Raw genomic sequence first — 18,466 nt, forward strand, 5'->3', positions numbered from 1 at the left:
GGTGATCCTACACAGACAGAAAAAGACTCCTGCAAAACAACACTTCAGCTGCAGAGCTATTGAGTTAGCGATTGAGTTGTGCTCGCTCAGGCTTTAGCTTACACCCCCTGGTACGTCAGCCACCCCAAGTTAACAGTATCACCACTCTTGCATTAAGGGTTTGTGTGTGAAGATGGGACTTGAGTAAGGGACAACACTCAGGTTACAACTTGAGTGAACTCTGCAGTGAAGACAATCCCTTAGGAAGTGCTGTGTAACTGGCACAGCAATGCAGGGCTTAACTCTATTAAGGGTGTTTTTTGTTGCTTGACCACAGTCTGATTTACAAACTGATACAAAACAATATACAAGACATTTCAATATCTCCACATCAGTTGAAGTTATGGCTTTGATTAAGTGAGGCCCTGACCACTACAACTTGAAAGAAACTGAAATTTGTTAAAATAGAAAAAATAAAAAACCCACACTCAAGAGTATTTTTCATTAAATTTTTAACTAAATATTCTCATTAAATATACTCACTTTTTCCAAACTAGCTGTATTCAACATATTTTTCTAGATTTTTTTCTATCCAAGTGTCCAATTTAGAAGTTTATTTATTGTTTAAGTGTTATATTATTTGGGGAAAGGCTTTTTTTTTTTTTTTTTTTTTTTTAAAAACATCAGTTTAAGAGAGTTATCTCCAATATTTATTTCTTTATTCTAGAATTCCTCACGTCACCTCATTTTGTGCCATGTACCATTACCTTGTAGTACTAGGCCTAACTTCAGGATTGCTTCCCATCTGTACTACCATCCCTCTCCAAACAGAGAGGGGGGAAACTAATCAAAATAAAAAAAAAAAAATCACTAATTCTTTCCACTTAGAGTGTGAACAAAGCAATCCCCCCCCACCACACTCTGCTTTCTTACATTTTTACTCTCCCCCAGTGTGTGTTTGTGTTGGGGGGGACCACAAAAAATTCAAAGTGGCTTTTTTAGTGGAAGCAAACATTGTTTTAGAAATATTCCAAGAGCCAACACAGCCTTTGTCTTGAGACACAAGGAATCAGTTTAGCTAAATTATTCATTTTATTTGCATTAGCAGGAGTAGAGAGAAAAATGTGGTCAACATTAGTGAGAGTAATTGGGATCTCTCTCATTTTTGCTCCTTCTTACCTGAGAGCAGTTTTTTTTACAAGCCTGGGTAAGAAAGAATGGATCACTGTGCACATATTAAAGAGGCTGTTGGAAACTAAAAAAAAAACAAAAAAACAAAAAAAAAAAAAACACCCCACCCTGCTCTGAATAAAAACAGATTCAGATGTAGCCAGCAAAGCATGCATGACTATTTGCATGTAGCAGTGATTTCCAAGCATTGTTTTCTTTTACTTTAGAAAAAGGTTTTTAATGTTTTCTGGGGAAGACTTTGTAAACAGTAATTAAAAAAAATAATAAAAAAAATGAATAGATCAAGAGTATAATTTCATGTTGTGAATTTGGCTAGTTTCTCTCAGACTGTTATACAGAAATAGTCTATTTCCATAGTAGAGAAGAGGAAGAGGATGTTTAAAGAAAGTTTTAAGACTTCCACTGTGGACATAAAGAAGTCCAAAATAATTAAATCCTACAAACAATACCTGTGTAGATATAGGATCTATTTACAATGCAACCATAGGTACATTTATATTCTTAGATGTTGTATTGAGTAAGTACAAGACTGGGAGCCAGGAACTCCTGAAGTTTACTTCCCAGCTCCAATACCAATTCCTTCTGCTTTGAGGGAGAGTCACTTCAAGCATTCTACCTTAGGCCCATTTGTACAGATAGTTTCTTTCCCTACCACCACCACCACCCTCCCTCAGTCTCACTCCACAGTTGCTGCATATGGCCTCCCTCCTCCCATTCCCTTTCTCCCTTAGCTTATCCCCCATGGCTTTCAATCCTGGCACATATCCACCCACCCCAAATTTGTCTCAACATGAGAGTTCTTCAAAAAAGCCATTACATTTGAGGGAACAAGGACCTTTCAATGCACAAAGACCTAAACAACATACCAAGATTCTAACTTAACTTCCAGAAAACTTCTCTGGCTTGCAGTGTAAGAGCTTGAAGATTTAGGGTTTTCCCAAAAACGAATGGCAAGCAAGGCGGAAGGATGCCAGTGTTTCAAAAAACAAAAACACGCCCACTCCCAACACCTCCCTTTTCACTTCCACAGAAACATGGTCCACTTTGAACCTCTCCTGCATATCACATGGCAGATGTACTGACTTTCTCTATGAACAGTGATTGAGACGCTATTTGTGACAGCAGAAACAGACATCCAACTATGGAATGCCTTACCAATGTCACATACACAATCATCTTCCACAGGTACATCTGCCCAGGCCCAAATTATGCAATGTACTCTCTGGACACTAGCCCAGAGGCCCCACCAATCACTAGGGGTGGGGGGAGGATAGCAGAAGTGAGTGGAGCTGCAACTCTGCACACTAGGTCACACCACCACTCCCTCAAAATTTGGGCCAGCTGCTCCCTCCCTGACAGAAGAGCAGCCAGGCCAAACCTGAGTGGCACTGTGACTCCACAGGCCAGGTCACAACTCCACGCAGGTGGCCCCCAGCTCCATTCCCATTGTGCACAGGACCCCAAAATTCTTTCAGTTGGCAAGGCCTCTGCTATCCATTCCACGTCGCCTGAACCAATTAATTGGATCACCAACCTACACTTGGACATCTAACATTTTAAGCCAAATGAAAAAGACTGACTAGCACTATGGGGCCTTAATCCTGGGTGATCCCTAGGCACCACAACAATAAATATGAATAATAGATAACTTACATAAGTGAGGGGATTAAGTTAACATGAAAACCTTTGAGTGCTGAGTTATAGTTGTGCTCAATGTAATGCTTTTTACAGTCTTCCTGATAGAGAGACTATTTTTGCCACTTTGCTATCCAGATTCTGTTCAGCATGTTCAAATTCATGATTGGGAGTGTGGAGCGGGGAGTAGTATACACACACACACACACACACACACACACACACACACCAGAGCAACAACAGAAGATCAGGAGTACTTTCTTCAAGGTATTAGACTGTTTACCCTTCAATATATATTCCTCATTAAGACAGTCCTCCTCCCACTAAGCCCAGAAAGAAGAAAGACAGCTATTCTTGCTCCAATTATATCCTCTGCTTACTTTCCATTTAATGGCTTCTGCATGCCTGATCTTGAGGGAAAGGAGGATGAGTCTTCTGGAGACTGATCTAGTAATAGTCATGCAAGCTTTATTCATTCCACTCTAAAGGCATTCACAACAGTGAAAACTGGCTCAGCAAGCTCTGCAAATCAAGAAGTGCTATGAATTAGGGAGGTACAGAGGTGCAAAATGAACACTCCCTAGCCTTCTGTATATTTGCACACGAGTTTAACATAATTTCCTGAATAACCACAACTCTTTTCTTAGCAGGAATGTACTTGTTTCTCCAGTGGCTTTTCTGTGGTGATTATTTTCTTGTTACTGTCACATTTCTTTCACTCTTAAGTCATGCCAAGAAAACAAGGTTTGCCACAAACTCGAACAGTTTAAAAAAAAAAAAAAAAAGGCTTGATTCCATAATAAAAGATAGGAGAGGAGACCTCTCATCAGAAAGAAGATTCTTAGTTAGGTAGCATAAGTTCTTCCTCAACTCCCTAAATTAGAGGTGGCACCTTTTAGAGCACTATTTCCCTTCTTTAGCATCCCAGCAGCCTTTAAAACAAAACCAAACACACTACTTATGGATTTCCATTGGAGGAGTGGTGGGAGAAAGCAGAGTGCTTTCACAGGATGGACTAATTCTTGAAACTAGAATCCCTTTCTTACCATAGATTGAGGTAGTTTTAGCTGATGAAATTGGTTATAAATCCTCTCTAAAAGCAAAATAAGGTACCCAATTATTAATTCAGTTTAATAACTCTGTACTCTTTTGTAAAAAAAAAAGAAAAAAAAAAGGTTGCCCCCCGCTTGCACAAAATACATGATCAAGCATAACATACTGTTATTTAACATTCCGTGCCGGGGCCTACTTATGGTTAGCTGAAAAGAGAAACACACACACACGGCTAGATTGTCCATGATCCTGCACCTTGTACAGTCAGTCACTTACACTACTGAGAATGAATGCATAATGTTACCATTCTGATTTGGTAGCATTTTATATTGTAATACTACTTTACTCTTATACATTTTTTTTTCTTCCACAGATGTCAAATCTCCTCTCAAAGAAGAATTATCCCCATTTTACAGATGGGGAAATTGAGGTGCAGAAAGGCAAAATGACTTATTCAATGTCACCTATCAGGCCAGTGGCAAAACCAGGAATACAAGCCAGGTCTCCTAAACAAAGCAAGTTGTTTATCCATTAGCCATACTGCCTCCCTATTCTGCAGTCAGCATACAAGGTACAGGGCAACAGAGAATTTGACTTATACAAAGTTCCACTGTTTCACATTAGATTCAGACCTTGTGCCCTCTCGACTTGGAAGATACTTAGTTGCTTTAAGAGCAGAGGGACTGTTGAAATTCTGCGAGAGTATGCAATATTTTTTATGTTTCTTTTCAAGTGACTTCATACTCTGCAGGTCTGGCTTTTCCCTTCAGTGCCTATTTCAAGTTTGAGTTACCTTTCAGTCAGAGTCTGCCTAATGTCACTACAAAATTCACTCATATTTGAAGGAAAGTGCCTAATGTAGTAATTTTTTTCCAGTGAAATGGGACTATTTAAGTTGGTAATGCAAACATAGAAGTATCTTAATAGTTTATTGCAAATATTTTGCACATTGTTACAGACCACCAATTAATGATATTAGTGTCATAAGTAAGCAAGCCACTTACACAGTGCTTTCCCCAACATCAGGAAATGATCATCTGCTAGACATTTTTACCAGTTTCTACCACTACTTTAAGAACACAGAAATACTATCCCAGTCTGACAAAAATTGGCAGTCTATGAAATAAGCCACTCTGTAACAGTAATTAAGAAACCACATGAACCAAATCAAAAACCCCACCATGAGAACAAAATTCATTATCCAATCAAATGAAGCACACTTAGAAGAGACAGTGAATATTTTAGCCATTTCATATAAACCGAACAGGTTTACAATGAGAAAAGTCACCAAGGTAAACAGACCTACAAATCAGTCAAATAATCTGGAACCAGAAAGACAACAAAAAGCCACAAATAAAACCAATCACTAAAATTATATGTTTTCAGAGAGGTGTGCAATTAACTAGTCTATCCAGTTCAGAACTCAGGTCTACACTAGGGTATTTTGTTGAAGCTCCATTGGTGGTAGAAGCAATGGGAACTACAATATAGACCTTGTCTACACTGGCAGTGGCACATAGGCTATGTGTAACTACATGCAGCAGTGAAAAGCAGGCTGCACCTGCACTGTGGAGTAGCTACACGCAGCACCAGAGAAAGGCTCCGGTGGGGGACAGCAGGGAAAGGCTCCAGCAGCTTCCTATTGCTGGAACCTTTCTCCACTGCCTCACCCCTGCCAGAGCCTTTCACTGTGGTAGGGAAAGGCTCCAGCAGTGGGACATTATAGTGCTAAAAATAGCAGTGTAGATAGGGGATGCACTGATTGGGCATGTAGAGTATATACCCTAAGGTTCTGATGTTTCTTTACTCTATTTGCTTAAGTGCCTCACCATCTATATGCTATTTATACCCATGCTAGGGGGCATGCACCATATCTGCACATAACAGCATGTAGGGTACATATAGTCCTAAGCTAAGTTTCAGGCAGTCACTGGAGTTGTAAGCACCATGCCATCCAACCCCGCTCAGAGTGGGTCTAAGTGACATTTAGAGGACAATGGCTATGGAAATTATCTGGTCAAATTCTCAATACAAGATTCATCATTGCCCTCCCAATACCAAGAATGCCCTTGTGTATTGGTCAGTACTATACTATTTGAGTCACTGAACATTTGACTCTTTTGTGGTTGGTCAGAATCTCTGCTACCCAGAGATAAGAGGAAAGAGGTACATCAGACCTCGTTTCCCATTGAATGGATAAAACATCTCTCACCAGTGCAGTCTCTTTCAATTTCCTTGTACAAAACACAAGTAGTTTATTGTTCAGGGATGCTGCGATAGATAATCTTTAGACCATAAGTTCTTTGAAGCAGGGACTTTTCTTATGTTTTCTAAGAAGTTCCTTGCATGTTTGCAGACAACAGTAGTAAAAAGACAACATTACCCCTTCCGGGACTGTGTAGGAGAGCCTAATAAATGGCAGAGATACCGTATATTAACAAATCTACACACACGTATTTTAGGGTAGTGAGATAAATAAGGCACATCTCCCTTAGTGGAAAAGTTAGTTACACTGCTCTGACATCTGAAGCTACTTTCAAGCTTTGGATTCCACAGTTAAAACATTGACACAACAACAACTACTTTATGCACTGTTGCGACATAGTCATATGCAAAAAACTGCAGTTATTTACTATTTTTATTTAGGCTGTATTATCTCAGATGTCCCTGTGTGGCAGATGCCAGCTTTACTGGTAATCACTGTAAATGTACACCAGGTGTTTACATATGGAGTGTAACCTAGTCCAACTGTTTCTCACCAATATTTATTTTAGCTTTGAAAACTGAGAAGAGTATTTTAAATTCATATCCCTCCTGGCCAGCCAGCCTTTGCAGGCTCCCTTTGGTGGTGTCATTTGAGGAGTCAAGTGTTTTCTACTTCTGAGTTACAAAACGGGGATGTGTGCAGACGTAAGAAACAAGACACTAGCCATTAGGGAGGCAGGAGGAAGAGTCTAGCTCGCAGACATTTCTGGAGGTGAGTTTCAGTTGCTATGGATTGTCTCCAGTGCAGACTGAGAATAACGCAGCAAAGATTTTTTTTAAGAGCCATATTTAACTGGGTTACTGACTAACTAAAAAAGCTTTCGGAAACTGTTCTCAAGTATTGTATGCCCTCTCCATACTAGAGAAGGAGAGAAGACAGTGAAGAGGCAGGATTCCTAGTCTAGTTGCATGTTAGAAGGTATACTGTGCAGAGTTTACATGAAGCATCATGTGTCTGGATACCTCAGGTATTGAAAGCAACCATGTACTATTCAAAGGTTGAATACCATAATCGCCTCAGAAATAAGTGTTCCAGAAATTAAAACTGGAGCTCCCACAACATCCATGATCTAATATCTGCCAAACAAGGCTGAAAAAATGCTATGAAAATTGGAAGCATTTTAAATGCACGCCATCAACATGCAAATTTTATCTCAGTGTTTCCCTTCAAGTGTTTTAGTAACTAAGAGTCAAGGTTTATCAAAACTTGACATTAAACAAAACACTAAGGCAGTGATTGTTAATATGGCAAAATTCAGAGGTAAAGGAGAGAAAGGACAAACTTCAGTTTCAAAATCTCCTATAGACTGTTCAAAGCTTTTGCAAGGTCCCACAAATGTTTGCATAGCTACCAGAGACAGAAGCATTAGTAGGAAACCCATTAATGACTCAATAATATTTACTAAATTATATCATTTCTAAACAAGCATTATGAACACTCCTATGCTCCTGAGCTGTGTTTCTAGAAGTACTAGGCTGCTATTATAATTCAAGTTATGATTTTAAAAAAAGGATACATTCTGTCATGGCAGCAGCATCCAGTTTGTCAACATCAGAGGAGTCAGGGAAACATTTCTTGAACTCTTTTCGCAAGTCAAAAAAGGAGTAGAAGCATTCAGGCAATAAGATATTCTGTAAGGGGACATAGTAGTGACTGTAAACTAAGGTGAATCCAGTCTATGTTCTCTTGAGTTTTCATACTTGGCAACCAAACAGTTTTCAAGTAAAAATAGCCACACTCACCTGAGTATATTATAGCACATATTTTTACAAGGCTCTTCTCTCAGTGACTTAAATATTGTTATGAATCTTTCTTACTCAGTAAGTCTGTTCCCTTGGTATAGTCTGGAATATTTGCTTCCTTTACTGCCAAAAGGTAAGGTTATTGCTGCTTTTTACTATTACTACTAATACTATGGATTCAATACAACTGTGGGAGAGCAAATGGATACTATTACAAACACCATACCTATCGAACCAGAGGGGTCACAGCTCGATTTACAGAGGCCAAGCAAACTTGCAGAAAACATTTTAAATTTTATAGACAGCATATTCAATGAACGGAAGTCACAGATTCTATTTGCAGAGTATAATCACACTTCAAATAGTTGTTTTGGCTATTTTGTAACGCAGACAATGTATAGTGTGATGTGTAAAGGTTTTGTCAGCATGTGCTTGTGATGGATGCATTACTAATGAGCAGCAAAGCCCAGTGTATACAGCTAATCTCACATAAGTGCCAATAAAAGCACTACCCTAACACTATGTATGCCACATACTCGTACTCTTAAATAGTTTTGTTTAATTCTTCATCCTGTCGTATATGGTATAAAGGCAGGCACCCAACTGCACAAAGGGAAAGAAATGAATGCAGGATAACCTCTTAAAGTAACCCACAACGTATTTTTAATATGTAGCAGTGTCATGTTTTAAAGTTTAACATCTCAATCTTCCAGGAATAGAAGTATATGCTGTATATTCCACTCTAACTCTTTTTCCTAATTGTGTGATTCTATTAAGGTTAGCAATGGGGGTGGCCTGACAAGGGGAAGTCAGCTTCCTGAAACCCATCACTGGTGCATTACTGATTATTGCTACTCCTTTTACTTGGGGAAATTTTATTTTATTTTTTTTGAGTATAGAGAAATTTCACATTTGGGGGAAAAGAGGAAACTTTAAAAAAAATACATTGGGTTGATTAAAAAAAAGGCAGCTTTCTTAGAGGTTTGGAAAGTCTGAAGTCATCCTAGAGGAGATTGATTAGTAACAGGCAGAACACAAGTAGGTTGTCACAGGTACATGATAAAGGCTATTGTGTGGATAGCATCACCAATTACTTATTTAAACTACTAACACATGAGAGATTGAATAAGAGAATGGGGTGCAACGGCAGTGATTTTTTTTTAAAAAAAAAATACAACTATCTGATAATAAGGAGTAGCTTTTCTAAAGATGTATCTATGATGTTTGATTCATTCAAAGTTCCAAGGTATTGTTTGCAAATCTGACAAAATTAACTCTGCTACAGTTTAACAGAAATCAAATGTATCTAGAGGATTGTGATTGCATGGATATGGTGTTTGGCAGAAGTACAGAAGTGAAGAGTTTATTGAGTTGTGGGGGACGATGGATATTTAAGTTCATTGAAAGCTATTAAGTTTTGGAACAGGAAATGTCTTGAGTTAATTAGTATGGAATGGTGTCCACATGTAAAAGTCCTTATTTGTATCTGGCTGAAAAGTCAGTATTTTCTACAGCCATAAGCTTCCATGCTTCGTTCAGCTGTTCATGAGGTAATGCTTCTTTTCCAAAAGTCAGCAAAACAAGATCCCTGCATCCACAATTTAGTGGCCAATTTGTGTCTTGGGGTATTGTGTATTGGAATGAGAGGGTGTATGTATGTGTGTGCGCTGCGGGGGGGGGGGGGGAAGGTGCTGTTGGAAGGATTTTAGACACTAAGAAGTTGGGGTTTGGCTTTGGAATATTGATAAGTATTATGTTAGTGATGCGAGTTGCATCTATTTTCAGAAATGTTTCATTTAAGTAGAAGATCAGCACAGATGTTAGAATGTTATTTTCTTGTACCAACCCCACCAGCAGGGGAGGGCAGGAAGAGCCCCACACATCAATGATTTTTATCGTCTATGGCAGTGGTTCCTAAACTTGTTCCACTGCTTGTGCAGTGAAAGCCCCTGGCGGGCTGGGCTGGTTTGTTTACCTGCTGCGTCCGCAGGTTCGGCCGATCGCGGCGGTTTGCTGCTCCAGGCCAATGGAGCTGCTGGAAGCGGCTGTCAGTATGTCCCTCGGCCCATGCCGCTTCCAGCAGCTCCCATTGGCCTGGAGCAGCGAACCGCAGCCACTGGGAGCCGCAATCGGCCGAATCTGCAGACGCGGCAGGTAAACAAACCGGCCCGGCTCCTCAGGGGCTTTCCCTGCACATGCGGCAGAACAAGTTTGGGAACCACTGCTCTATGTGTACTTGACTGCTACAGCCAGACAAAGTCGGTACTAGCCCACTGGGGCCCTAAGCAGGAATATTCTGTCCCTCCACCCCCACTCAAAATGCATAATAAAAAGTGAATAGGGGGCCCCCCTTGAGCTGCTCGGGGCCCTAAGCAATTGCTTAGTGTGCTTAAACCTAGCCCCAGCTCTACAGCCAGAGTAGCTGCATTTTTCTCTATTACAGAAGTTCTGAACTGCAGGTTTTTTTCTCCTTTAATTGCAACATACTTTTAAAACTGCTACTCTGGCTCTCATTTTAAAATGTAAAAACTGAACTTTTATTTCATAAATGTCACTCCGCCCCCACAAATTCTTATGCAGAGAGTCAAACTTTGGTATTTCCCAGTTGTGGTTTCATGACATTTCAGTCCCCCGTCCCCCCAACCTCTGTTCTTAATCATTTAGTATAAACCTTACCTGCCTATGTCATAACAACCACTCAAAGTCAGGGCCTGGAAGTAGTTCATATTAGACACCCAAAACGGAGGTCCTCAAAAACAGCTAATGATTTTTCAAGCCTTAGTTTTAGTTTACACTTAGGGTTTAATCTCAACATTTTGTTATCCACAAGAAAACTACAGAATGTCACTGGCTTGTCTGTTTGGTTTAATCTATAATCAGCACAGAGCAGATTTCAAATTACCAGCTATTTGTATTGAAATAGCAACTGAAGACCCTAGCCAACACTGAATTCCTATTGTTCTAGACACTGCACAAATACATAGAAAAGAGGCAGTCCCTCGCCCTCCCCCGTCCCAATCTTACAAACTAAAATGACCAAAAAAAAAAACAAAAAAAAACAACTTTCAAAGATTTGTTGTTTTTTTTTGTTTTTTTGTTTTTTTTTTTTACTGTGTACTTAATCTAATTGCACGGAGGATGAACTGCATAAAATAGAATTATTTCTCTAACTGCTGTACAATTTACCTATCATATGGAGAGAAAAGTAGAGTTATTAAAATATGGTTTATTTTTTCATGTTTAGAACACATCAGATAGTATGAAGTGATTCATAATACAGGAGCATTTGTTTGTTAAACTGACTTTTTTGGAGTGATAAATCCAAATAGTAGCAGCAACTATTACATTAACAAATAATCTGATATCGCAGTCTGATATTAGCAGTAAGATTTACTGTTTTACTAGCATCATGCTTTCAACCATTTAAAGAAACAAGATACAGAAAAGAATGAAATGCATGGTTCAAAAACCATCAATGAAAACAATAGACTGGAATAAATCTGTAGCATGATTCTTAAAACATTGTTAGCTCCTAATGGTACTGAAACACAGAACCGTGCAGGGACAATCATGTTATAACTGAGGTCCGTCTACACCACTGCAATTCTATTGGCAATAGAGAAGTCAGATAGGGATTTGCAAGTCTATTAGTGATTGGTAATTTTGGAAATACATCATCGAACTATAGAAAATTTGAGGCAGATGATGAATAAAGACATGTTATCAGACCAGCGTTTGGTTCTTTAGAAATACAGGCAAGTACTATCATCGGAGCGCAAGCTGAATATTAGGTAAAGACTGAACGCTCAGATTTAGATCCGTCAGCTTTCGAAGTTTCAAAACAGCATGTACAACAATAATGTTAAAATTGTAAATTTTTCACAAGTCCTACAAATCAGTTCCTGTATTAACCCATTATAGCAACCTACGGGTTTGTGTACATGGAAAATACCACTATAGGGTAGAGAGTGAATTTAAACTGCTGTAGTTAAACTGATATGACTACCGATGTGGACATACTTATTCCAGTACAAGGGCCCTTTTTCTGTTTTAGCTTAAGCCACTTCCAAAGCTGCATAAACTAAACCAGAAAAAGGTCTTATTAAACTGAAATAATAATGAAGAGTTATACTGATATAACCACAGCAGTTTAACTATCATTTTAACTGGAAAATTCTCTAGTGTAGACAAGCCCCAAGAGTCTAAAAAGCTTATTGATGGATGAGAGATTTCTCTGTTATGAATATGCTGAAATAAACTCTCACTGGGTGTCATAAAGCAAAAAGAAGTTGATCAATTCTGCATTAAAACCCAACCACTACCACAGTAGATCAGTCTTAAGGAATATCTGATGCGTGCAGCCACCTTACCTTTTTGGAAGCTTCAGGATGCAGAAGCTGTCTGATGTGCAGCTGTCCATCAGTGCAGAGACAGAAGGAAGTACCTACACCAATATTCAGTTCATTGCTCACAGACTGGTTAAACTGAAAGTTGAAAAAAATAGACAGAGCACATATTTATGAACTGCTACACTTTGTTACGAAAGGTTCAGTGTAATTTTCAGATCATTACAACTTATTGATCATGAAAAGGGAAACGTTCAGTTCTATATAAGGCTCTTAAGAACCAGGGCACATTCCCATGCTTTATTTAGGCACCTAAATACTTTGGGCTAATAGTCAAAACTGCTGAGCCATCATAAATCCTATTAGAGTTAATGGGGTTTACACATGCCCAACACCCTTGAAAGTCATCCCAGAGCATTTAGGTGCCTCAACAGAGCATCACAAGCCTAGCTTTAAGTACTCTAGTTTGAAAATTTCCACTAAAAACTCTTTAGACTGAAGCTCCTGGCAGTGGCCAACAGTTGGAGGAAGTTAATGAGCTGCAGCTCTTCATTGTACAGTGAGCAACATTGCAGCAATGAGTTTTGGGACCTCCTGGTTATTAGGAAAGAGGAAAAGAGCACCCCTGTGCTTTGTGGGGATATGATTGGTTGTGTTGGAGTCTGTCTCTACCCTGGCTCACATGCAGAGAAGAAATAAAGTTTCAGTAAGTTTAATACAGAAATTCAAGGAGAGAACTAAAACGCAAAGACATTCAATGAAAGGGCCCTGAGAGAGCAAAGGCTGGGTCATTCTGAACTTAACTTTCTGCTACCACAATCTCAAAGGGGAGGAGAATACAGCAGGTTCAGGGAATCCCAGGAGGCCCCTAGAGATGCTGGTCTCTCCCAATGTGCTCAGCTGCCGCCGGCCTCGCTAGGGCCACCCTGCGCCCCAGCCCATTTCCTCTTTGCACATTTGTCTTCCCATCTAGACCATCTGCAATAGACCCATAGAGAGAGAAGCCGTCCCTATCCCCACAGAAAGAGGTTAAAGTATCCCACCCTAGGGTGACTAGACGTCCCAATAAAATCGGGACACCACTTGTCCCCATATTTGGCGTAGGGCTGGACTGATCAACCTAGTTGGCAGGCTCCTTACCTGTCTGGGAAGCAACCGGCAGGACCCTGAGGCCCCTAGGTGGAGGGGTGGCCTGGGTGGGGTGTCTCTCCGCATGCTGTGCCCACCATAAGCACCGGCTCCATAACTCCCATTGGCCAGGAATTGGTGGTCAAGGGGAGCTGCAGGGATGGAGTCTGGGGGGGAGAGGAGGGAGCGGGCAGAGCACCCTAGCCGCCCCTGACCCTAGGAGCCAGAGGGACTTGTGGGCTGCTTCCCAGGAGCTGCTTGAGGTAAACTCTGCCCAGACCCCTTCCCCCTGACCCAGCTCTCAGGTGAGGAGGCGAACGGCGGGGGGTTGGCCAGAGGTAATGTGGCACACATCGCATGGCCAGATGCATATTGGTCCGCCTGACCCTGTGTACTGTCAATGTGACCCTTCCCATTGGGGAAGGGCCCATGCCACACCACTCACTGGCCCTGCTCGGAGGTGAGGTGTCTGTTTGCTGTGCTGAGCCAGCAGCATGGCCAGGGCCGGTCCTGGGGGAGGGAATCGCTCCAGTCCCTTGGGAAAGGTTGCCAGGTGTCTGGTTTTCGACCAGAATGCCTGGTTGAAAAGTGACCCTGGCGGCTCCAATCAGCACTGCTGACCGGGCCGTTAGAAGTCCAGTCTGGTGCTGCAGGGCTAAGGCAGACTAGTCCCTATCTGTCCTGGTACCGTGCTGTGCCCCAGAAGTGACCAGCTGGTCTGGCTCCTAGGTGGGGGGGGGGCCCCCCATGGGGCTCCACACTGTCCCTGCCCTGAGCACTGGTGCCGCATTCCCATTGGTCAGGAACCACAGCCAATGGGTGCTGTGCCTGCAAGTGAGAGCAGGGTACAGAGCCTCCTGGCCCCCTTGCCTAGTAGCCGGACCTGCTGGCCGATTCCGGGGCGCAGTGTGGAGCCAGAACAGGCAGGGAGCCTGCCTTAGCTCCACTGCACCGCTGACCAGGAGCTGCCCGAGGTAAGCCCACACTCCAACCCCGAGTCCCAACTCCCTGCCTCAGCCCTGAGCCCCCCCCCAAACCCAGAGAAGCCTCCTGCACCCCAAACCCCTCATCCTCAGTCTAGCCCCAAAGCCTGCACACCCCCAGCCCAGAGCCCATACCACCTGCCTCAACAGGCAGCCCCCTCCCACACCCTGAACCTCTCATCCATGGCACCATCCCAGAGCCTGCACCCCCAGCCAGAGCCCTCACCCCTCCCCAACCCCTGCCCCAGCCCTGATCCCCCTCCCGCCTGCCAAACCCCTTGATCCCAGCCCCGAGCCCCCTCCTGCACCCTGAGCCCCTTATCTCCAGCCCCACCCAGAACCCACACCTCCAGCCTAGAGCCTGTACGCCCTCCTGCACCCCAACGCCCTGCCTCAACCTGCAGCCCCCTCCCACACTCCGAATCCCTCGGCCCGATCCCCCAGCCGGAGGCCCCTCCTGCATCCTGAACCCCTCATCCCCAGCCCCACTCCAAAGCCTGCACCCCCAGACAGAGCCTGCACCCCCTCCCACACCCCAACTCCCTGCCCTAGCTCAGAACCCCCTCCTGCACCTTGAACCCCTCATTCATGGCCCCATCCCAGAGCCCACACTGCAGTTAGAGCCCTCACCTCCTCCCACACCACAACCCCTTGCCCCAGCCCAGTGAAAGTGAGTGTGTGTGTCCTGATACTTTACTCTTGCCATCTGGTCACTCTATCCCGCCCCCTCCCCCCAAGGAGTTTGTCAGTCTGTCTGTCTGGGGGGAGCGGGGATCCGGCGGGCTATTCGCCCGCCCCCTGCAGTCGGGGGTGTCTCTCTGGGAGGCTCGACTCCCTGGAGAGGGGTTTGAGAAGCCCCATGGAAAGCAGAGGTGGGGTTCACCTGTTGCAGGGCTTGCTCCAGCTGCGGGGCTCGCGCCAGGCTCTCCGCCTCCAGCTTTGTTGTGTCTTTGCATTCCTCGGTCAGGTCCAAGTGCTCCGGTCTGACCAGCACTTCATGCAGGCTCCCCGCCTCCGGAGGGAGAAAGAAGTCAGCGCTCTCTGCTCCCGCCTTGGCGCCCAGGAAGCCCAGCGAGCGCCCAGGGAGAACCCCCCCCCCCCCTGCAGGACTTGTGGAAAGCCGGGCTTTGCATCCCACCTCCCCCGCCCAGAGCCCCCTGGCGTACAGGGCGGCTGCCCCGCGGGCTGCAGGCTCGGGGGGAAAGCCTGTGTGGGCGGGCGCGCCATAGGGCTTGGTGGACGTTGTTTGATTGAACACAACCCCTGTCACAGAGGGGTGGTCTGGGCTGTTGCCTAACTGCGGCTGCCTCTCCTAGCCCGGGTGGCGCCTTCTCATCGCTGGCGGACACCAGCCCTAACTTGGCAGCTGGTTAAATCCCCGCGCAGGGAGCCCCCAGCTGCACGCGCAGGGGCAATCCCTGCCAGAAGCCTCCCCTCCCCTCTTTGGGGGGGCCTGCTCCGAGAAATACCTTCTTGCGGGCCAGATCCACCACTTTCCACAGCAGCTGGACCAGCTCTTTCTCATCGGATCCCAGCTTAGCCCCCTGAGCACCTGCAGTCGTCCCGAACAAGATCACCAGGTAGTCAAGAGACGCAGTCATGATGATCGCCGGGGGAGGGCAAGAAACTAGATTCCTGCCTCAATTTTACCGAAAAGACCCTGCCCCACACACATACACACACACACACACACACACACACACCACCCCTGGAGTGTAAAGAAAGAAACCCGCCCCCCCAGCGCACACCTGCAGCCACTTAGCTCTCCCCCACCCACCACTACTCCCCGGAGACCTGCTCAGGAGGGGAGGCGTGTGCAGCGGCCCCCTTTTGTAGCTGACTGCTTGGGAACCTCTTCAAAGACAAACGAGGGCTGCGCCCCTAGGAGGCACGCAATGGCAGCGAGCGTCTCTATTTTGGGATGTGGCTCTACCTGCTCACCCCCTCTCCCCACGTGGTGCAGGTAAGAGACACCTGACTGAACCCGCCCATTGGCTCCTTCAAACCAGGCAGCAGGAGGGGAGGAGGCAACGGCCAGGGGTAGGCGTGTGGCCGCAGCAGCGGGAGGTGATGGCAGGGGTAGCAATTAGCGGAGTGGGAGGAAGCAACAGCAAAAGGGAGAAAGGGCAGGAGCAGAAAGAGAGGGGGATAAAGAGGCGGGAAATACCAAACCGGCGTTGAGGGGGCAGCGGCAGGAAGGATGAAAAGCAGAGGGGGCCCGGGAGAAGGAGGAGGCGGTAGAAGGAGTAGCAAAAACTGGGGGACACGAGGGTGAGAGGCAGTAGGAGACAGGGGAGCCAATCGCACGGGGAAGGGGCAGCCGCGACCCGAAGGTAATGGGGCAGGAGGGGAAGGCACTTCCTAGCGAATGACCCAGTTGCCTCTCTGAGGTCAACACGTGCGTCTTCTAGCGCCCAAAGGCGGGAGCTCAGCTGAGACCTGGCTGCGTCCAGCCCCTCGCTCGCCCTGCAGGGTCATTGCAACGGCCCTTTCCCCTCCCTGCGGGTGATGTGTGAAACCAAAGAAAGGTGAACAGCGAAGACACCGCTTGGTGATCACGAGACTCCCAACGCCGCTCTCCCCTGGGGCTCTGCGAGAGGAGAAGGGGGGGTGCCCTGATCTGTCCTGCCGGGGGAGGGTCAGGGGACATCGCGCTCGCCCGCCCTCCCCACGGGAGGCAGAAGAAACTCCGGCGCGCGGCAAATCCACGCTACCGGGACACCGGCTCTGCCGAAGCTTTGAAGTTCAAAGTTGGAGCGGGGGAGCTAGATGGGTCAGAGAAGGGAAGGTGGATTGTGGTGGCGGGGGATGGGGAGTCAGGCTCCTCGGGGAGGGGAAGGAGATGATGAAGAGCCGGCAGGTGAGGGGAGTACAAGGAAAGCAGACGGGTGCCCCAGAGAGAGATGCGCGTGTGGGGCTGGGAGCGGAAGGGAGGCGAATGGGTGGGGAGCTGCTGGTGGGTGTGGGAGGGGAGCACTCATCGGGCCTTGCTGGAACTTGTTCTGTGCAGACGCAGCAGCGCGTCCTGCCTGCTCACGTTAGGAAGCGGGTGATGGGCAGTTTTCCACTGACTCCCTTTTCAGGATCAGAGGAGGGATCCCAGCAGCAAATTCAAGGCAGTGAGCCCAGCCCAGGCCCCCTTCACTCACTCTCTCAGCAGCTCCCTGTTCCTTTAATCACGTTTTATTCAAGGGTAAGAAGCAGGCAACAATACTGCTGAGAAGGCATCTATCAAATCAGCACTGCGGCCCCCCGGCAGCATTGCAGCTTGTGGTTCCGGCAGAGACCCGCATCGCTGTGCTGTGACTTCAGCGGCGCGTCTGGCGTCTGTTCTAGGGTTGCCAGCTTTCTAATTGCATAAAACCGAACACCCCTCCTGCCCCTTCGGGTGAGGGCTCCGGGCTGGGACAGGGGGTTGGGTGTGTGTTGGGGGGAGGTGAGGACTCCAGCTGGGGGTGCAGGCTCTGGGGTGGGGCTGGGGTTGAGGGGTTCAGAGTGTGGGAGGGGTTGGGGTGTGGCCAGGGATGAGGGGTTTGGGGTGAAGGAAGGGGCTCAAGGTTAGGGCAGGGCTGGGTGGCGGGGGGGGGAGAGGGTGAGGACTCTGTCTGGGGATGTAGGCTCTGGGGTGGGACCAGGGATGAGGGGTTTGGGGTGCAGGAGGAGGCTCCGGGCTGGGGTTTAGGGGTTTGGAGTGTGGGAGGGGGCATAGTCTCTGGCTGGGGGTGTGGACTTTGGGGTGGGGCTGGGGATGAGAGGTTTGGGGTAAAGGAAGGATACGAGTCAACAATGTGCCCTTGTTGCCAAGAAGGCTAACGGCATTTTGGGCTGTACAAGTAGGAGCATTGCCAGCAATCGAGGGACGTGATCATTCCCCTCTATTCGACATTGGTGAGGCCTCATCTGGAGTGCTGTGTCCAGTTTTGGGCCCCACGCTACAAGAAGAATGTAGAAAAATTGGAAAGAGTCCAACAGAGGGCAACAAAAATGATTAGGGGACTGGAACACATGACTTGTGAGGGGAGGCTGAGGGAACTGGGATTGTTTAGTCTGCAGAAGAGAAGAATGAGGAGGGATTGATAGCTGCTTTCAGCTACCTGAAAGGGGATTCCAAAGAGGATGGATCTAGACATTTCTCAGTGGTAC

At 45.8% G+C, this 18,466-nt stretch overlaps 1 protein-coding gene across 3 annotated transcripts in view; it reads right to left on the bottom strand.

Annotated features, from left to right (window-relative positions):
• ESRP1 (epithelial splicing regulatory protein 1) overlaps window positions 1-16,363 on the bottom strand; it is a 59,338-nt gene extending 42,975 nt beyond the window's left edge. For 2 of the 3 annotated variants that reach the window (XM_038393148.2, XM_038393147.2), the window contains exons 1-4: window positions 15,793-16,363; window positions 15,207-15,335; window positions 12,237-12,350; window positions 7,641-7,755 (exon numbers count right to left, since the gene is read on the bottom strand). In XM_038393148.2, coding sequence (XP_038249076.1) covers window positions 7,641-7,755; window positions 12,237-12,350; window positions 15,207-15,335; window positions 15,793-15,924 — 490 coding nt within the window. In that variant the 5' untranslated portion in view covers window positions 15,925-16,363. The remainder of the gene's footprint in view (window positions 1-7,640; window positions 7,756-12,236; window positions 12,351-15,206; window positions 15,336-15,792) is intronic. The other variant, XR_006278719.1, reaches the window with a different exon arrangement.
• Window positions 16,364-18,466: the final 2,103 nt, after the last annotated feature.

The sequence above is a fragment of the Dermochelys coriacea genome, chromosome 2, assembly GCF_009764565.3.
Source record: "Dermochelys coriacea isolate rDerCor1 chromosome 2, rDerCor1.pri.v4, whole genome shotgun sequence".
Classification (NCBI taxonomy): domain Eukaryota; kingdom Metazoa; phylum Chordata; order Testudines; family Dermochelyidae; genus Dermochelys; species Dermochelys coriacea.